Source organism: Sceloporus occidentalis, unplaced genomic scaffold (assembly GCF_023333645.1).
Source record: "Sceloporus occidentalis isolate IW3139 unplaced genomic scaffold, rSceOcc1.0.p SCAF_13, whole genome shotgun sequence".
In the NCBI taxonomy this organism is placed as follows: domain Eukaryota; kingdom Metazoa; phylum Chordata; class Lepidosauria; order Squamata; family Phrynosomatidae; genus Sceloporus; species Sceloporus occidentalis.
In genome coordinates this window covers 12,313,072-12,333,196 of record NW_028316993.1, presented here as the reverse complement: position 1 = coordinate 12,333,196, position 20,125 = coordinate 12,313,072, and the positions used below count along the sequence as shown (strand labels likewise).

Here is a 20,125-nt window from a genome sequence, read left to right as displayed (position 1 = left end):
CTTTCACTCCAGCCACACTTGGATTGCAGTCACCGAATGCAGAGATGTAGTTTATTAAATTTCCTTGGCATTTTTTTTTCTGTTTTGTTTTCTTAACAATGAAAAGCATCTCCCTTATTACAAAATACAGCCCGACCCAGCTCCGCACGCCTGCTTCAACGAATACCAGTTCTTGAAAGCTTCAGGGACACCCCCGGTTTCAAATTATGGAGAGCAAAGAGAGGCGAGGTGTGCCCACTGTACACATTAAGACAAACAAAGGGACCTTTACCCCATCCCAAATATATAATCTTCAACAGTTTCCTTGCTCTTAAGGGAGTGTTTAACGAATCTCACAAAGTAAGCAAATTGGGGAACTAAAAGTCCTTCTGCATTTTTGTTTCGTGGCCACATTCCTAGGCAGGCCTGCCACGCAGTATATCTTCATTTATATACCTTAGAAGAATTGGTTTCCTCCCCCTCCAGAGACCGAATTAAGCAAATATCTACGTGTGTGTATGTATATATAATATATAAAAAATACAGAGCGTTGACGTCTTCATTTTGAAGTAAAATGTCTACAATACAGTTGTGAGCAGGAGAGGTAATTCTGAGAAACAAGCAGGCCACCCGACCCCTTTGGATCCGAGAGCGGACTATGCGCCGCCAAAGGCAGCGACGGCCCTCTCCCCTAGAAACGCATCAGAAACACGTCCCCGCCCCAGCCATCCAAAGAGAAGAACAATCCAAAACAAAACGACACAAATCAAAAGGCTTCAGTAAAGTTTTTCTTCAAGTAAAGATGCAAGATGGGTTATTATTATTTCTTTCTATCCCCCATTTCCTCTTCTTCCCCCCCCACAACATTTCCAACCCGTCAGTCAGTAGCAAATGTAAGTGAAGCCCACCTTGAGCGGGAGCTGTGCTTTGAATCCATCTTTTCGTCTTCCCCACACACCCAGTTCTTCAAGGAGACGGCCAGGGACCGTTGTCCCGCCTGAACTCCAAGGAAATTGGCCGGAACAAAAGAAAAACGATCCCCCCCCCCCCCAAACTCACGCAAAAACTCATCTTCCTCAAGGCATGGTGGGGCAGACTCGCCCAATTTCTTCCCCCCCTTTGCAGTCTGCGTATGGGGAGACATTTCTAACAGTGGAGAGGACAAAAGCAGCAGTGACTCTGCCCCAAAACCCCTTGGAAAAGGTGCTGTTTGGCAAGAGGGGTTCCAAAAGAACGAAAACAACGTGGGCCAAAGTGGTGCTTTTGGCAAATGACGATAAAGAGTCTTTAATAAAAATTAATATGTGCAAAACCAAAAGGGAAAAAAAAGAGGAAACAAACCCATAAATCTTTTAAATAGTTGAACTCAAGCGTCCAAAAAAAAAAAAAAAGTAGATTCCTTGGTTATGATTTATGTTATTTTTCACCTCCTCCCCGTTGGGAAAAAGGAAGCCGTCCCTCAAGTACTTTAAGCGAGGAGTCATATTTGAGGAGGGGGGAAAAACACACACACCACAAAAAAATAAGAGAGAAACTGGTGGAGGGGGGAACCACATGCGAAAAGGTGTAACCGATCCGACACCCCTCTTTCCATCCGCTTCATCACCTGCTTCTTTCTTCCCCCCTCCCCCCCACATTGAGCAGCAGCCAAAGGGGAGCAAATAGTACTGTGTGTGTAAGAATAATCTCCTCTTCATGAGAGCGAAGCACAGCCGCCGCGGGTCGGTGAAGGAAAAAGCTGTCTTCTCACCAGGTGGAACGGCTGCTGCCACCTTCTGCTTGGCAGAGAAGAGAACAGGGTTGGGGGTTATGGAGGCTCTCTGCAGTCAAACTTTCCAGCCATGCGCCGTGGTGGTGTTCTTCCTCCCCTTGCGTCCGGCCCAGGCGTTATAGCTGGAAGCCTTCCATGGGAGCCTCAGGCTGCTGGAAGATGAACTGCTGCTGGTTCTCATCTACTTGGGGGGCCAAAGTGGAGTCGTCGTCCTCGATGCCAAAATAGTGCTCAATCAGGTCAAAGGCCTTCTGGTAGATCTCTTGGTTTTCGTGGCTCTGGAGGAACTCTATTTTATCTAAGCCTAGAGGAGAAAACATATTATTATGCTCACAGATACACACACACCTCTATATACATGTCACAAGAGAATTAAGGATGGTAGAGTTGGAAGAGCTACGGTCATAGGCAGGGATGTATGCAATACTTATTGAAAGCATTTGGAAATGAGTGTGAGCATCACCCACTCACAACTGCCCCAAGGCCACTTGCTCTAACCGTTGATGGACCAACTCACCATAAGCTTCCTCAATGAGGCTGCAGTAGGGGTTGATGCCGGTGCCGCTCTGCTTGGCTTCCTGCTCACCCAACCGCAAGATGTTCTCCAGGCCATTCAAGGCCACTTGAACAATCTTGGAGTCCATCACTGTCAGGAGGTCACACAGGGGCTTGATGCAGCCCAGGTTCACCAGGTACCTGAGGAAGGAGATAACGCATGTTTAAGAAGGGTGACATCCGTAATCCCAACTCAGGATGAGATCCTGTTGAGCTCCCCAGCTGGCATAGCTACAGAGGCAGTAACAGCAAGAAGAAAAGGAAACTGCAATATTCTGAACCAGGAGGCTGCATGAAGGGGATCATATATAGTATTCATATAGCCTTTAAAAAAAGAAAGCCCCGATTCTAGTGTCCAGTACCACATCTGGAGGCAATGAAACCCACATGGTACATCAAAGTGTTCCTTTTGTAGCTGTCCTCTCAACAAACACTGAGCTCTAGCTTGCACACAGTTCTTGCACAGATGGGGGGAAGGAGGATTACACGCCACTCTCAAATGATTGCCTCATAGAGTCAGAGCGTGTAACCTCTTAAAATTACCAGGATTAGAGAGCAGCACTAGAGAGACTTGCCAAGGGCTAGAAGTCTGGACCTACTTGATCTGCTCTGGAGTTCCTCCCGACGTTGCATTTGTAATTGCCCAGGCAGCTTCCTTCCTCGTGCGGAATTCAGCTTTCTGCAAAATCTCAATCAGCACTGGGAAAATATTGGCATCTATGACTGCCTGGAGAAGAAAGGAAGAGTACAGCGTTATCAAGAAGCTCAACTTTTCTGTGATTATGAGTCTACTCAATCACCTTTCATTCCATAATTTTCCACTTGCTGAGAAGAGAAAGATTTTGGAATACTAGGCAAGACTGCAAAGCTGCTACGAGCATTGGTTGTCCTCTGTTAAAATAAATGGAGAACAAACACAAGATAGATTGGGACTTACTGGCAGATCCCAGTGCGATTTGGGAGGGAATTAACAAGGGTTTTTTGATGTCTGTGAAGTTCATCTCACAGTCAGATCAACTGATGTACCCTGTGACAATCCACCCTAAAGTACTGGCAAGGAAAGCTCTACAGGTAAGGCATGGCTGCCATTAGGAATACATTAGCATTCAACAGGTTGTAGGTTAGGGCTCTGCCTCCAAAATGTGCAAACTCTCTCCTTTCACACCTCACTTTTTTTGGAACACTGGTTTACAGCACAAAAACTGAATTCCTACCTAAGCGTCATATACTCATCTTTTTATGATGAAGAGGGAGGGGGGAGGAAACATCAAGTCTGCCAGGAGAGGTCTTACTTCCCCTTTAGATCTGTGACACATTCCCCCTTTGAACGTTTCTTAAGTACTCTGCTCTTCTTCCAGCCTCAGATCCAAACAGGGCGAATGGGAAGCCATACCTGTATCTGAGCCCTGTTCCCAGCTGTGACATTAGAGATAGTCCAACACGCCTCTTTCCGGATAGACTCTTTTGGGCTACTGAGCAAATGGAGGAGACACGGCAAGGCTGAGCAGTTGAGGATCACCTGCAAAGGAAGAAAAGGAAGGATACGAGGTTAGAGGTGGGGGGGGGAGGTTTTCTGTGACCCTTTTTCCTGAAGCCTACCTAAATGGTATCTAGAGTCCCAATTATAAATAAATATCATCATCATCATCATCATCATCATCATCATCATCATCATCATCATCATCATCATCATCATCATCTCCACAACCTCTAGCAGCAGTGCTAATTGGTTGTGGGTTCTTGCAGACAAAACCTACAAATTTGGTGTAGGTTCTTGCCACTGAAATTGGGGGGGATTTACAGTGAAGTCCTGTTTGATCACCTGGGTCTGGATATCATCCCCTGTCACAATGTTGCCAACAGCTCGCAAAGCTGGAGACGCCACTTTGTAGTCACTGTGCCTGTGGGAAGAGGGAGACAAGATAGCAGTTTGAAAAAGATGCCTCAGTTCCAGCCCACATCCTTTGTTCATTTTATTTCCTCCAAGTCAAATCATGTGCCAGCAAAACAGATCCTTCACACCCTGTTCTATAGGGAGCTCCAATACAGGCAGTGCTAATTTCTGGCTTCACAGATGAGTTGACAACAAAAATTAGCTCAGGGAATCCACATGAACGCCAAGTAGAACCAGAGATTAGTGCTTGAGTATCTACTCCGTTCACTGCACTGGTAGATTTCCTCCTCTTACGCACCAAGTCACTGTATTTTTCTATCCTCTGGGATTCCACTTCAGCCACAATCAACTCCAAAAATATTCCCACAGAACTCTTTAACTATGGCTGGTACACACTGTCCAACCTATTTACTCCAACAAATTTTCTACCTTCAGACGGGCAGAAAATCATGAGCTGACACCGTTCCATGCCTTGTAACCAGAATAGCCTCACCCTCTCCAAGGTACATTTAAATTCTTACTCTGCTAATGAATGCAACCCATCCTAGGCAAGAGCACTAAGGCTCCCCATTTGGGGAACCATTCCAGGGGCCACCACCAGCACCTTGTGGCCTAGGGCCAATGCCAAGACACTTACATCAGCAATTCCACAAGTCGCCGACACACGCCTGAATCAATGACAGCCTGGATTTTCTCATTGGGGCCATCCGACAGATAGGAAAGGGCCCAGCAGGCATCTGCCAGTAAATCTGAGTCGCTGCTAAAGAGCAAGCGTGACAAGACTGGCAAACAGGATGACACCTACAAAGAAGCACAGTTGCAAGAGACCATCAGAAAGGATCCTAGAGGAGGCGAGAGGGCAAGAGATGGCCACAGATTATGCTGGTTAGGGAAAGCACCCAAAAGGAACAAAAAACCCAATAGATTTATAATCTTTTAAGCCCCAGGTGGTTTTTTGCTTATAAACTGCACATGGCTAAGGCCTGGGGACATTAGACAGACTGTGCATCTATTTTTGTATATATTCTGTAAGAAAAAAGTGCACCATCTGAGTAAATGAACTGATTATTTAAAATGGGAAACGGGAGGGGGCTGTTTGAACCAATGATTAAAACCACTTCACACAGCTCATCAGTATTTCAATATTTACAAGCCCATCTTCAACACAAAATTAGAGTAAGCAGCAACTCCTTATATCCATCATGTTTACTGGGGAGCAATGTAGCAGTTCAATGAGATGCAAAACTGCATCCAGCATGAGCAGTCCCTGAACAGTGGCAGGGTTAGTGGTGGTAAACGTTCACCTAGAGGCTTGTGCTAAATATTTACTCTATATGCACTAATTTATGAGAGGATTACAATCATTTACATATGTATGCACAGGAGGCAGAATTATGAAGTATCAGTGCGTCACCTAGAGAACTTAGATTTCACTATCTGAATGCTATGGAATGTGTTGGTCAGATTCAAACAGGATTCCCCATCAAGGAGTAGCTATACCTCACCTTCTCAAATTCAGGGGGAGGGTTCTTCCCTCTGCACAAGTTCGACAAAGCCCAGACTGCATTCCGTGTCATTGTCAATCTGGTAGATTTTGTAAGAAGCCTGGAATATAAAACAAACAATACCATCTCAGTATAATAACAATGCACACCCATTTTGATTTATCAGCCCTCATTTTTCAGAAAAAACGCTGCCACATTTGAGTTATTAAGTGTTATCAATATAAATCTGGGTGGGCAACTGTAGGAGGCTGGGAGGCCATATTAGCCTCCCTGAAAACTCTGGAGCCCCCCTTCTGTTTTGTGTTTTTTGGGGGGAGTTGGGAGCCTTTGAAGTGTTAGGGTTAAAATGCAATTTTAAAGGCAGTTTTGGCCCACATGGAGATAAAAGATTGCCTGAAAATTTTCCCAATTTTTCCAAAACATTTTTGATGGGGCCAGTGGCTGGAGAGGTCTTCAAGGGAGAGATGCAAGGGCTGCCCATTCTTATTCTAAAGCACTGTGTGTCTGCCACAGTCAGGAATTAACACACACACACACATGTGCAGAGTTCTTCTGAGTTACCTGTATGCCAAGGAAGAAACTGCCCCCTGCCCAATAGAGAAAAAAAATCCTCCAGACTTCAAACAGGGTGATTAATTTAGATCTTCAATGAGAAGGGGGGGAAACCCCTACTGAGTCCTCTCAGGACTGCTTCATGCCACCCAACGAAATGTTTCAGATTTCACTGCACAAGACCAGTAGAAATGAAGGTCATACACACAGATGTAGCCACAAATATGATACTGGAATGAGCCCCAGTTTCTCACAACAGCTACTCACAACAGCAATGGAGGGAGGATGCCACAGTTGAGGACATAATCACGACAGGCAGAGCTGTCCCCAGCGATGTTCCCCAGTGCCCAAACAGCCTGGAAGGAGAAAAACAGGGGACTCAATGGAGTGGAGAATAGGGAATGATGGAACACAGTGCCAGTCTCTGGGCCTCTCCCGGACACTATCGGTTTTCTTGTTAATTAAAGTTAGCATGAAATGTGCCCCATCTTTTTGATCTTGCCCTCCATACTGTGAATCCCTGTCCCACAGCCGTTCAGACTTCAGGCTTCTTCCCTTGCTGTCCCATTTCCTTCCTGCCAACTCTCCTGAACCTCACTGCATATAACCCTTTGCTGCCTCCCTTGAATTGGTAGAATGCTTAAACGTTCTGTAACATCACAGCAACTCAGCCAATGGCCTGGTAAGAATACACTGAGGAAGAACCATTCACAGAAAAGAATAGCAGGCAATATGTGGTACTAAAGATGTTGTTGGAATGTAATTCATGTCATCGCCCAGATAAACATTGCACCTGATGGGATCTGCAGTCCCAACTATATCTGCAGGCCCACAAATTGCCCATCTCTGATTATAAGAACTGGACGAAGAGGAGACTAAGGTGCAGGGGGAGGGTTGCCTTGCTTGAAATATATTTTCATGCCTGATCTCCTGGGTGTGAAGTCCAAACTCACTGTGAAAATGCCTCACCTGTTCCTGGACATCTTCAAAATCAGCACTCAGCAACTCAATGAAGATTGGAACTGCCCCAGCCTCAATTACTATTTTGGTTTGTAGTGATGTGCCTGAGGCAATGTTTGTTAATGCCCATGCAGCTTCAAACTGGAAAAGCAACAAACAACTAATCAATAGACACCCTCACACACTGAAGAACACAGTATAGCAAAAGAGCTTCAAAAGAACTGTCTAGTTAACAATTTGTAAGCCACTCTGAGAGCCTTTTTGGCCGAAGAGCTGGTTATAAATACTCCAAAAGAAAGAAAGAAAGAAAGAAAGAAAGAGTCTTGCATCTCAACTACAGCAAGGATCATCACGCGACTGAAACTCAACTGCAGCGCTGAGTTTGTGCTTTCAGAGAAAACATCACACTATACAAGTTGGCACTCCATATACTTCCTTCACTGCCATCTCTTAATAAGAGTTCAAGTATCACCATCACCACCTCCTACTATACTGTGCCTTCTTTCCCAAATCAAGAATCAAAAGTTTCAAGATAGCTGAAACATACAAAAAATCTCAACAACATTAAAATGGAACTACACTATTAAACTGAAACTGAAGCCTTGCTGTTGTTGCTGCCACCTGCAACTGCAAGATAAACAGAGAAGAGCTGGAAGGAAGACCTGCCTCAAAGTCAGCAAAATGGAACACATTTTATTAAGCAGAGGGAGGACTGCAAAACCCAGGAATTATGGCTGAGGGCCTGCTCCTAGTGGAGCATAATCTCAAAAGAACGTGATATATTCTCTGTTGGTCCCAAGCCAGGTAAGTAGTGACATTTCTACTTCAACCTGATTGAAATGCCTTCAATACATTTTAGTAGTATCAGGGCTAAAAAACCTCTGCATAGTATTTACATAACAGGCTTTTTAATAACGTGTTTCAATTCAGAATTAGATGCTTCTTGATGTTTGGTGCCGAGGAAAGACCACAGCTGTTGTCACGGCCCGTTCATGTAATCCCATTCAAAGGCACAGTGTCTTGTATAGTTCATCAAAAAAATTAAAGTGCAAGAACTGGACCAAACTCTTTTCCAGAGAAAGATGTGACAATCCTGATTTTGTTGCTTTTTTTTGTGATAACACAATGTCAAAAACACACACACCCTTACCTGTAATATGCTGTTTTCACTTTTCTTGAGAAATTCAACAAACCTGTCTACCACTCCCTGAGTGCTTATCACTTCATCTATTGGAGGATTGGGCTCTAAAAAGGGGGGAAATTGGTATTTTTAATAACATTAAAATGATACTAATCTGCTTTAAAAAAATCTCTTAGTATTAACTTATGAAAGTCCTTCCTTTGGCACAGCTATATGAAGAAGTACACTGGCTGCCATCCATATACAGCTAAATACAACTTTTCATAACACTGTTGTCCAGTTTCATAAGATTATACAGACATCTTTAAAAAGCATCTGTCATTCTCACAATGGCTCATAAGCCAAGAGGGTTGGACAGTTAACAACATGTATATTCCCCAATTCCTGTTCTATTTCCATCTTTTTATTTAAAAGATACAGCTGTTTCTTGCAAACTAGTTCAGTAATTCATGCAATCCTTACAAGAATCATAATCTATGGCTGCATTTACCTTTTGAAAGTAGTTTCCTAAACCGCTGGGTGGTTACTAACTGAAGATCAGGGTCTTCTGAAAACAGCATCTCCACCATCTCTCTTGTGATCACGCCCTCCTGTAAAATTCACATCCAAACATCAGCCTCTGAGGCCAGCCCAACAAAATGATTCCTAGATCTAATATATAGATTTATCCCAAGAAGCTCTCTTCTTCAGAGGGAAGATTATCAAAATAGTGACAAGAACAAGGCCGATACAGATCCTAGAAGAGCCTTCCTGCTTGAAAGACTAGGACATGGAGCAATGGATGCAAAATACAGGTGAAGAGATTCGACCTCAACATTAGGAAGAACCTCCTGATGGAAAGAGCTGTTTAACAGTGGAAGATGCTGCCTCAGATTATTTTTGAATTATAAATTTTAAATGTGGCTTGTCTTAATATGTGTGTGACTTGTTTGCTCTTTTAAGCTGACACATATTTTTAACTGATGTTGTGTATTTGTTGGTCTGTTGTATTAACGGCACTTGTACCAATTCAGCAAAAGGTTTTGTTTTTTTAAGTGGACAGAACACACCAGAGATTCTAAGATTACTTACCCCACCCGTGGTGGAGCTGACAAAGGCATCTACTAGGGGACTGTCAAACATAGCAGCATCTTCATTAATAAGTTCCACATTTCGTCTTTTAAAGAGCTGGAAACAGAAAATGCATCAGGTTAGAGAGGAATTTAAAGAAGAAGGCACAACTTGCCTCACGCTCCAGTCATATTGGGGAAGTCGGAAGCAAGAGTGTGAAGCAGAACCAATCCATTTAAGGCACACAACTGGCGGAGTTTGATGTGTAGACAACATCCACCAAGCCGTGTGCAAGACCTACCTGTTGCTCCCGTTTCTGTTTCCGTAATTGGATTCCCTCCTCTTCTCTCCTCCGGCGCATCTCCTCCGGATTCAGCGCCTTGTTTTTGTAACTCTTCATTCTATAGTTGTTCTCTTTCGCTGGGCTCGCCATGGTTTCTGTAGAGAAGGGCAGGAGAGAAATGAGATGCCAATGGTATTCATTGGCAGTCCTACATCCAAGTACTAACTAGTGCTGACCCTGCTTAGCTTCCAAGGTAAGACTGGATTTGGTGCCTTTAGGGAATTTAGGCCTAGGCCACAAACTACAATGACTTAAAGGCAAAACTGCTCTCCTGGAAATAAGGAAACAAAGGCAATTCACAACACTCAAAACTATTCTAAACTACCAACATCTTTACACTTAGCTAAGACCAGCACCCACCAAGGCTTGCGTGGGTATTAATACTTTTGTACACATATCAGTTTTCTGGTACTCAAAGTATATGTCTTCTTCCTTAGCTACCAAAAGGCCCCGAAGAGAGGAAAAGTAGTAGTTCATTGCAATGTGTCAGGATAATAGGGTATCAATCACAAATGGTCAGAAAAGCAAGCAATTCAGTTGCCAGTAAATACTTATGATCCATGTCTGTTCCAAAGCTTCTAGAAGTTCTGCTGGCAGGGGTTCTGTCAGGACTTATCAGATGAGAAGTCCATAAGGAGCCAAGCTGGTCAAACATTCCACATTTGCCTGGTTGCAGACCTTGTAAAATATCCCACATTTACAAAACACTTTGAGGAAAGTTGAACGATAGCCAAGGTAGGCCGAGGGCCACTGGAAAGGCGCATTCATAAGGCACAAAAACATTTAGCACCTGCTTATCAGAGTGTGACTTCTAATCACACCTTGAACCAGTCTTTGGCCTATGGTTTCCCCCAGACCTGCCTTTCTGTCCCTAGCTATGATGTCACAAGAAGAGAGGCATGACAAAAAAAAACCCAATTCCCATAGCAACCACCCGTGTCATAGAAGAGGCCTTGTGACGTCACTGCAAAGCCAGCCAGCAGAAGCAGCTAGTCAAAAGAATGGTGGAAGAAGCAAGTAGAGCGAAGAAGATCCACCAGCTGATCATTCCGGGTGACTCCAAAGCCCACTGCAGCAAATGCCTACCCAACAATATTTGGCAAAGTTACAAAATATGCAAAGTGGACAGTAAATATCTGAAGCAATCAAACCCAGAAGATCTCCTACCTCCGTTTCTCCCCTCCATCTATTGCTTTACTTTAACCAAGTTCTGGAATCATGTCCTCCACTCTTTGTAACTCTCAGCTGGCTTCAGTTTTGCTTTTCCTGAATATTCCCTATTTCTGCCTTCTGCAACACTTGCAAGGCAACATGGGTTCATCTGCCCTTTCAGAACCCACCCAAGCCCAACTTTTCTCTGGACCTTTCAAGTCCCAGCGCCCAGAGCCAAACGCACCCAAGCCTAAGGCCATGCACATGCCATCCTTCCCTATTTCTTCACCTATCAGAAGAATGAGAAAGGGAAGCCCACACACGTAGGCCTGTAAGATGGGTTTATAGCTTCCCCTAACTAAATAAGCCTTGATGTAGGTCAGTAGTTGCCAAATAGACTCTGGAAGCACAACGGCCATAAGTCCAAAGCTCAGCCACAGACCTACGGTCTCATTTTCTAGCCTTGCATTGCTCTGCATTCTCTGGCTTCCTACTAATCTCTGCTGCTGAGTAACTGCAGAAACTGAGATGCCTAAAACCAGGAGTCACACTGCTGAGTCAGAAGCAAAAGCAGACAGGGAAAGCTATTATCTAAATGGACTGGATAAATGCAGCAGTGTTTTGATCCTAAACAGCGTCACACAAAAGGGAGGCTTCAGGGGTAGCGTTTGCAGGAAAAGCTGGAGGGCTGTACCCTCCCTCCACCATTTCACAAATGAAAACTAGGACACACTAGTGTGTGGTCAAGATGGCAACGGCTATTAATGAGGGAAAACACAAAAGTCAGGAGAGGCTTCAGCAGTCGGCTTTTGGCCAATCCATGTGGGAAGGGCAAGACTGCGTCCCTCCCTTACCCCTACAGCTGAATTAATGGCGTGCAAATTGTTTTTACACATTGAATATAGTCTGCAGCAACAAAAGTAAGCTGAGGACAAAGGAGGGGGAAATGGGAGGAAAGAGGATTAATCAAAACAGTTGGAGGGTATGGAGGACATCTAGCATGGGTTCCTTGTGGCGTAAAAAGTCAAGAATGTCTTAAAAGGTAAATAAGCTGGTACTGATCTATTTTATTCATATATATCAAATGGATCAAATAACTTCTATGAGCAACATACTAAATAATTTAAAATATGGCCATAACGAAGCAGCAATAAAAAGCAACCATCAAAATTTTTACAGCCCAGTAAAAACAACAAAAATGCACGCAATCAATTTTCTCCACATGAAAAGGATACATTAAATGAGAAAGAGCACATGCTCTTACACAGCCCTCCACAGCAATTCCCAGCATCCCTGACTGCCACCTATGCTGGTTAGCTGGCTGCTGGGAGCTGCAATCAGGGAATATCTGGAGAGGGCACACAACTCTCGCCCTGTCTAGAAACTGGGCCATATACACTGACTCTTCAAACTGCACATTTGTAGCCTTTGCTACAGCCTAAACCAGCTTTGTCCTAGTTCCAAGCAACTGCTCACAAGAGATGGGGAATTTCAGAGGGCTAAAACGCACCCATTGCTAGTTCTCAGTTACGGACTTGGGGGGTACCATGGTCTTCATAAAGTCTTCCTGCTACAGTTCTGTATTTCTTAGTATTTCCTAATACAGAGCACCACCATCACAAGACTGGCTCATGAGTTAAATCAGGCAACCTGACTACACCACCGAGTAATCCCGGTTGCATCTGGGTCTTGCTGCCAAGTGAGTAAGGTACTTGGCAGCTGAAGCCACCTGCAGACCTCAGCAGCGTCATCACGCAGGCCCTTCTGTGCAAACTGAGCCTGTTTCGGAAGTCAAGGATCCAACCAGGATACTCCAAGGAGGTCTTATTTTGTGCCAGGCATGCAGCAGTCACTAGGGAATGACTAAGTGCTGCCAGATTCTTTCCGCTTGCTCATTTCTTTGGACTGAAAAGGGGAAAAAAAATGGTGCATCGTTCAGACTGTTCTGCTTACATGCTGAATGTCAACCAAGAAGCTTCCAGCATATGGGCATAGAGGCCCCTTTCAGAAATGCCGTGGAAGAGGTGGGGGGATCAGAAAGGGGCAATTGGTGGGACTCTGCTCTCCCACCACATGCTCAGCACATGCACAGAGGGAAAGCTTCAATCATGCTCTCATGTTCTTAAATCCTACTGCCTGTCCCTGTCAGCTCAATGTACCTTGTGTGGTTGTGGCAAGCATAAAATGTAAATGCTTCACGCTGGGCTCTGTGTGTGTACCCAGCATAGTTTGTACAATCTGCATTTACCAGTCATCTGTGGAGAGAGTTTTTTAATCTATTTATTTATGCTGTGGCATCCCAAATCTTCCAAAGCGTCACAGAATGTGTATCAAAAGTGGACAACATACACACACACACACACACACACACACACACACACAGAGGGCAAACTAGGATCTGCCTTGACCACTAGATGAATTGCTGGAGCCAAGAGCTTTCAGTACAGTACACTCTGTACTGGCAAAAAAAACCCACCCCTTTATTCTGACAATTCTTTCAGCAGGCCTGGTGCGGTGGTCATGGCTGGCTCGCTTGCTCCCGCCCCAATCCGGCAGGCGCACAAAAGAGCTCAGAGCTTGCTGCCCCCCGCCAGCATCCGTGGAATGCGCTACTTTGCTGACCAAGCTGGCTCCTGCGTGAGAAGGGAAGGAAAAATGCTCTGAGATCTAGGATGTCACCCCCTTAGCAAAAGTGATCCTTTCACATTGGTTTCCCCAAATAAGGGAAAGAGCTGGATGCTGCAGTCCAAGGTGGGCCCTTTCCACCCCAGCAAGCAACAAAGGGGACTTGGCCCAGGCCTCATGCACCACAAGTACAACCTGCAATGCAGCCATATTGCAGAACCCCCAGTGAGAGGATCCAAATGCCTAGGCACTCAGGTCTTGGCTTTTTCCAGCTTTCCAGGCCACACAGTACGGGTGGAGTTCTGACAAGACAACCACAGAGACTCCACCTCACCTGGTCCAACGTCACCTGCATGTTTGTTTGGCAACGGCATTACAATGGGAGAAGTTACACTCAGAGCAGTTTGATCCAAGGGGACCCAGTCCTAATGCTGTTTAACTGGCACTTCCTGTTTCCTACCAGATACCGATTGTTTGGGTGGCAACTGGCTCTCAACAAACACAGCTCACTCCACAGATATACGTCATGGGAAGAGCTCATCCCAACCTCTCCCACAGTTGTCCCATCCAAGCAGGAACCAAGCCATATCACATTTATCTTAGCTTACAGTGAGCCCGAGTACTGAAGCTCATGGTGGGGATTTTTCAAAAAGTGCATATTATTAGCAATAGCAGTAGTATGCAAAGGGATCCTGTAGCACTTTTGAGACTAAGCAAAAGAAGCTATAGCATAAGCTTTGGTCTGCTTCCTCAGATTATTATTATCTCCTACCAGCCTTTCTCTATAGATCAAGGAAGGGAACAGAAATGGATTGGACTCATAATACCAGGTGAAAACACAGTATACAAAACATACAGAATCTTCTCTATTATTCTATGACTCTATTTCAGTCTGGGTCAGCCGGCCAAAAGAGGCTGGTCTTTGCTGCTGTTTTAAACTCAGAAAATGCACCCAGCCGTTTAGTGTTTATACCAGATGATTTATGTACTGCTATGTAACATACATTGTCTTTGACAAGAATGGCAGGATATACCTGTTAAATGTAATAAAGATGAGTAAGGACTAGTCTGCTTTGTGTGTGGGAATCAAGTGGCCCTCCAGATGTCATTGGCCTGTAACTCCCAGCATTCCTCACCACTGGCTGGGAGTTGCCATCCAACAATATCAGGAGGGCCACATGATTCCCACCTTGGTCTTCTCCCTTTCGTGCTTCAATTGTGAAGCTAGTGCAGTGAGAAAGCATGCAAGACTCATCTATTATGTCTATTCATATTGCTACACAGGGTTGATACTGATGTGTAAAAGATATTCTGCATTTCCTGACAGGTAGTGTGAGCCAGCAAGGTTGAGCAATGGACTACAGCTCTAGAGAACCAAGGCTCAAATCCCACTTGGCCATGGAAACCGACTGAGTAACTTTGGAGAAGCCTTATTCTCTCAGCCTCAGAGGAAGGCAAAGGGGAGAGGGAGAACCCTCTGAACACATCTTGCCAAGAAAACCCTGTGATAGATTTGCCTTGGGGTTGCCATAAGTTTGAAATGACTTGAAGAGACATGACAACATTCATATTAGTGTTGCAGTGGCCACAGGAACCTCTTGTGGCTCCTTAAATATAAGAAATGCACAGTTCATGTCACACTGCAAAACCTATTCCACCATCAGTGTTCATTTTTAAGGTATTACAAGGTATTACAAGAATGTCAGGAACAGATTAATGGCTTTGCATGCTCCAAAACTTCATACCTGTAAATACAAAAAAACAAAAACAAAAAACTGACCAGTACAGCAAGAAGGTGCTTTTTACTGAACGGTTACACCCACCTCCATATTTCAGGAGCCACGTAATCCTGTCACCATCTCAATCCACCAGAGGCCCCTTTAACTGCTATTTGCACATGCTCAGACGCAGCAAAACCAAGGCCAGCCTGCTTTTCTAGCAGCCCTCAAAAAGATTAAGGTCTTGCCTAACTCACAAAGCAAACTCCAGGGTTGAAAATTCCACAATTGCCCAACGCCAAAGAAACCCCCAAATGAAAGAATTTCAAGGCAACTGGGAGAGAAGGCTGGAAGTCCTTCTCCTTCCTTGAAGTCCTACTCAGAGGCTGAACAGGACTCAGCGTCTGTGGTTCATCTGAACAGAACAGGGCTGGGGAACTGGGTGGCCTTCCTGATGTTGTCAGACTGCAGATCCCAGCAAACCTAAACAGCATAGTCAATAGTAAAGAGCGCTGGGAACTGAGGCCTGAGAACATCCAGAGCGCCATTCCTATGCCTACTGTAGAGCAGATTAACCCCCACTTCTAGTACCAAACATTTCAATCAACTGTCATTAAAAATTGCATTTCAAGGAAATCCTATAGCATCCTATTGCTGTTCTAATTTTCCCCAAAACAAGCTGTGTTGTCATCCCATACCAAGCTGTCCGCCTTCATCTGATTTCAGAAGCTAAGCAGGATCAGGTCTAGCTAGTACTTGGTTAGCTTACAGTCAGGAATCTCCAGACAGGGCCTATGAAGAACCCTATTGGAAGCCCCAGAGAACCCTTCCAGCTGGTCAAACAACAGCAGGTTAGATGGAACAAGGATGTGAGTCAGAAGATTGTAAATCCTCATCGATACAGAATTGCTCTGGGATTCGGTGTGAAAATTTCCCACAGCTGTGGCTATCAGGCTGCCATTGGGACTTCCTGCTAAGTACGACTCCCCCATATCCATGGGACCACTATTCGGAGTTTCACTTATCTGTGTCCAAATAATATGGTCTCTCTAGACATCTAGAGGTCCTCAGTGTGATTCTACGGTCGACTTCCACTGGAAGTATAGGATTTGCTATTATCCACGATTTTCACCCGGTAAGTCTGGGAACATATCCCTCACAGATATGGGGGTTGGGCTTGTCAACTAGAGGACAAACACAGCCCACCATGATTGCAGCCCACCGACACAAGCACCACAACAACCAGGTTTGCATACAGCCAGGAAAGTGCATTCATTTTTAGCCTGCAGTTTCAGTTTCACCGGAATGAACGCCGGCTGTTTAAGAAAACCGGAACTCTGTTGTTCGCTGCCTTGAGTCGCTATACTGGGAGAAAGGCGAGATATAAGAAAATAATAATAATAATAATAATAATAATAAAATAACCATTAAAATTTCACATTTAAGTACTCTTTCTGGTACAGGCATTCTCTTCTAAGCCAAGCTAGGAGTAATCGTGTGGCAGGACAGCCACCTAATAGCTGTTTTGCCAGACATCCAGGAAAGTGATCTTTGGACTGTAGAGTTCCTAGCCTCACAACGACCTGTGCTTCATTATGAATCATAACACACACCGATGACTGGAGGTCTCCTGCCGTCATCACCATCACCCCATCTTTATCCTGCCCTTCCTAAATGGAGACATTGAACCCTGGTATGGCTTACAAACATTAAAACATATTTGTTTCCACGTCCCAAAACACTGCAGCAGCTGAAAAAAGGGGACTTCGGCTGGCATGACAAATGCATTGCTAATGTACACCAAATAAGTTTAATGGCTTGTCATTATAGCTGTCCCATTATCTCTTCATGATCCAGGCTGTTCATGCCATTCCAAATTGCTCTTACTTTCAAATTGCTTTCACTTAAGTAGTGTAAAGGAGAGCCAGTGTGTTGCAGTCATTCGAATGCAACATTATATAATGTATATGTTGTACTGTCAAATGTGTTATAACTGTGTGAACTTGAAGGTTTTCATGGCCGGCATCTATAGCTTTTTGTGGGTTTTGGGGCTCTGTGGCCATGTTCTAGAAGAGTTTATTCCTGACGTTTCACCAGCATCTGTGGAGGGCACCTTCAGAGAAAGATGCTGGCGAAGCATCAGGAATAAACTCTTCTAGAACATGGCCACATAGCCCCAAAACCCCACAAAAACCCCTATGTTATAACTGGTTATAATTACATTGTTGCATTATACAGTTGTTAACAAGGTCATGACGATTTCCCATGAAAGTAACTTTAAAAATGTAACAACCTGATTGCTAATTGCATTACAGTAAGTTTCTCAGAGCAAGTATTTATGGAAGTAGGGAGACAAACAACTTCAACTGCCCTCCTCAACAAGCCATCAAGCCGCAACTTTCATTACCTGCCCTAAAGTATACCCTACGAACCAAAGCAAGCGAAAGAGACAAAAAGTGAAAGCTTGGGAGCGGAACAAAGCTACTTCTGTCGTTTCAATACCACATTTCAACTGGTGATCATCAAGTGAACCGACAAACAAGGAAGGCCTCTGAAGAAAAGGCCCTGGATTTCAAGAACAGAAGTCTAGCTCCTTTGGGTTCAGTGACTTGAGCACCACTTTATATGCAGATGATCCTAGGTTTGATCTTCAGAATCACAGGCGGAGTCTCCCTGATCCCAAAATCCTAAATATTCCAATGTGTTTCATTATGTACAGTCAACCCTAAATTTACAGCGCTATATAAATAAAGGTTATTAATAATAATAATAATAATAATAATATTAATTAGCTATTATTTAAGCTGCCTTGAGCCTTCTTCTTGAATTAACAGGAATAGTTATTTCCAGGTTTATTATTTCAGCTAACAAATTACAATCATATCTTTATTATAGGCATCTGATAGGCAAGTAACCACTGGTCTTCTGACTCAAAGTATCAGATCTTGTCTGATGATGGGAGCTAAGTAGGATCCGCCTTGGTTACTCTCTGGGTGGGAAACTGCCAGGGAACCTCCAGGTGGTCTTAGGGTCTATTTCGGGAGAAGGAACTGGCAAAACCACTGCTGGGGATTCCTTGCCTCTGAGATTCATGTAGCCAACGTGTCCATGGATGGCTTGAAGGCACATAGACAATATAGTGCAGGGGCTAAATACCCCAAAGGCATCCAATCCTGTCTGGTTAGTCCTTGGATGGTAGATTGCTAATGGATAATGATGCATAGAATCATAGAGTTGGAAGAGACCCCAAGAAGGGCCATCCAGTCCAACCCCATTCTGCCATGCAGGAACTCTCAATCTAAGCATCCCCATTGACAGATGGCCGTCCAGCCTCTGTTTAAAGACCTCCAAAGAAGGAGACTCCACTACACTCTGAGGAAGTTTGTTCCACTGTCAAACAGCCCTTACTCTCATGAAGTTACTCCTAATGTTGAGGCGGAATCTCTTTTCCTACAGTTTGCATCCATTGCTCCGGGTCCCGTTCTCTGGAGCAGCAGAAAACAAGCTTGCTCCCTTTTCAATATGACATCTCTTCAAGTATTTAAACAGGGCTATCATATCACCTCTTAACCTTCTCTTCTCCAGGCTAAACATCCCCAGCAGTTCCCTAAGTCTTTCCTCATAAGGCATGGTTTCCAGACCTTTCGCCATTTTAGTCGTCCTCCTTTGGACACATAGCTCCAGGTTCTCCACATCCTTTTTGAATTGTGGTGCCCAGCGCTGGACACAATATATTCCAGGTGGGTCCTGACCAAAGAAGAATAGAGTGGCACTATTCCTTCCCTTGATCCAGACACTATACTTCTATTGATGCAGCCTAAAATCGCATTGGCCTTGTTAGCTGCAGCATCACACTGTTGGCTCGTGTTCAATTTGTGGTCTACATGGACTCCCAGATCCCTTTCACACTAATAGGCTCTATTTCCAAGAAACTGACAAAATCACCTGTGAGTCTTCTTTGCCTAACAGGAGAAACTCATGAGATTCTCCTCACAAGCCAAAGGCAGAGACACACCCTAAATGCACAGGGCCCCTTCTGATCATGGATGCTAAGCAAGGTCTTGGAAGGGAGGCCGCCAACGAACCCTGAATCTGTTCCCTTTAGGAGTATCTACCAGGCCCTGCAGTGCAACTCTATGGTCAACTTGAACCAAAAGTCGCACTGAAAGGGCCTACAGAGATTCCTAGAGAGGACGCCCCTCTAGGCCTCTGCAGCTCTTCCAACACAACTCTATGGTCTATACCTGGCAGTTGTTGACCACAGAGTTGCCCTGGAGGACCTAGAGATTCCTAGAGAGGCGTCCTCTCAGCGTTTGGGGCGGTTGTTCCCCATTCCCAGCGCCCCTGTGCCCTTACCCCCAGGGAATGCGGAGGGACAAGCATACAAAACGTCGGTTACGTTACTCCAGGCTCGCACTGGTCCCCAAGCCTTTAAGAGGCTTTTGGACTCCAGCTCCCAGAATCCCCGGCTATTGTGAGCAGTTGGCTGAGGCTTCTGGGAAATGTAGTCCAAAAGAATCCTGTTCGTAAAGGGCAGAGTTTGGGTAGCGCTGCTCCGGCTTCTCCTGGCGGCCATTTTTGGGCCGAAGAGCGGCGTGGGTCTCCTTCCTGAGGGAAACCAGGGCCTCCTCCTCCTCCTCCTCACCCATGCCTGCCTCCGTCGCGCCGGCCTTCGCGCTCCTCCGACGCCTCCTGCTCCTCCCGCCGCCTCCGCTGCTTCCTTCCTCTCCTTCCTTCCTCCGGCGACAATATGGCGGGCGGGGCCGGGCCGATAGGCCTAGCAAGGCAGCCGGGAACGAGACGCCGGAAGGGGCGGGACTTTAATAGGGAAGCAGAAGAAGAGGACGACGGCGGCCGACGAAGGACAAAAATAGGGCTCC

The 20,125-nt window shown here is 45.0% G+C and overlaps 1 protein-coding gene across 1 annotated transcript; it reads right to left on the bottom strand.

Annotated features, from left to right (window-relative positions):
* Positions 1 to 37: 37 nt before the first annotated feature.
* Positions 38 to 20,053, bottom strand: KPNA6 (karyopherin subunit alpha 6). The gene is made up of 14 exons (XM_089479329.1): positions 19,891 to 20,053; positions 9,709 to 9,845; positions 9,429 to 9,524; positions 8,848 to 8,947; positions 8,367 to 8,461; positions 7,226 to 7,357; positions 6,524 to 6,612; positions 5,705 to 5,804; positions 4,837 to 5,000; positions 4,128 to 4,206; positions 3,699 to 3,824; positions 2,905 to 3,032; positions 2,268 to 2,446; positions 38 to 2,054 (listed from the first exon to the last, which is right to left on the bottom strand). Exons 1-14 carry the CDS (start codon positions 19,892 to 19,894, stop codon positions 1,867 to 1,869), a joined length of 1,617 nt encoding a protein of 538 aa, XP_089335455.1. The 5' UTR covers positions 19,895 to 20,053; the 3' UTR covers positions 38 to 1,866.
* Between the last annotated feature and the right edge of the window lie 72 nt (positions 20,054 to 20,125).

Coding starts and splice junctions, on each gene's coding strand:
- KPNA6 (XM_089479329.1), bottom strand. Junction 6,613..7,225: donor TTGAAGATGTCCAGGAACAG/GTGAGGCATTTT, acceptor TTCTCCTTCCAG/GCTGTTTGGGCACTGGGGAA. Junction 3,033..3,698: donor GGAACAGGGCTCAGATACAG/GTATGGCTTCCC, acceptor TTTCTTCTCCAG/GCAGTCATAGATGCCAATAT.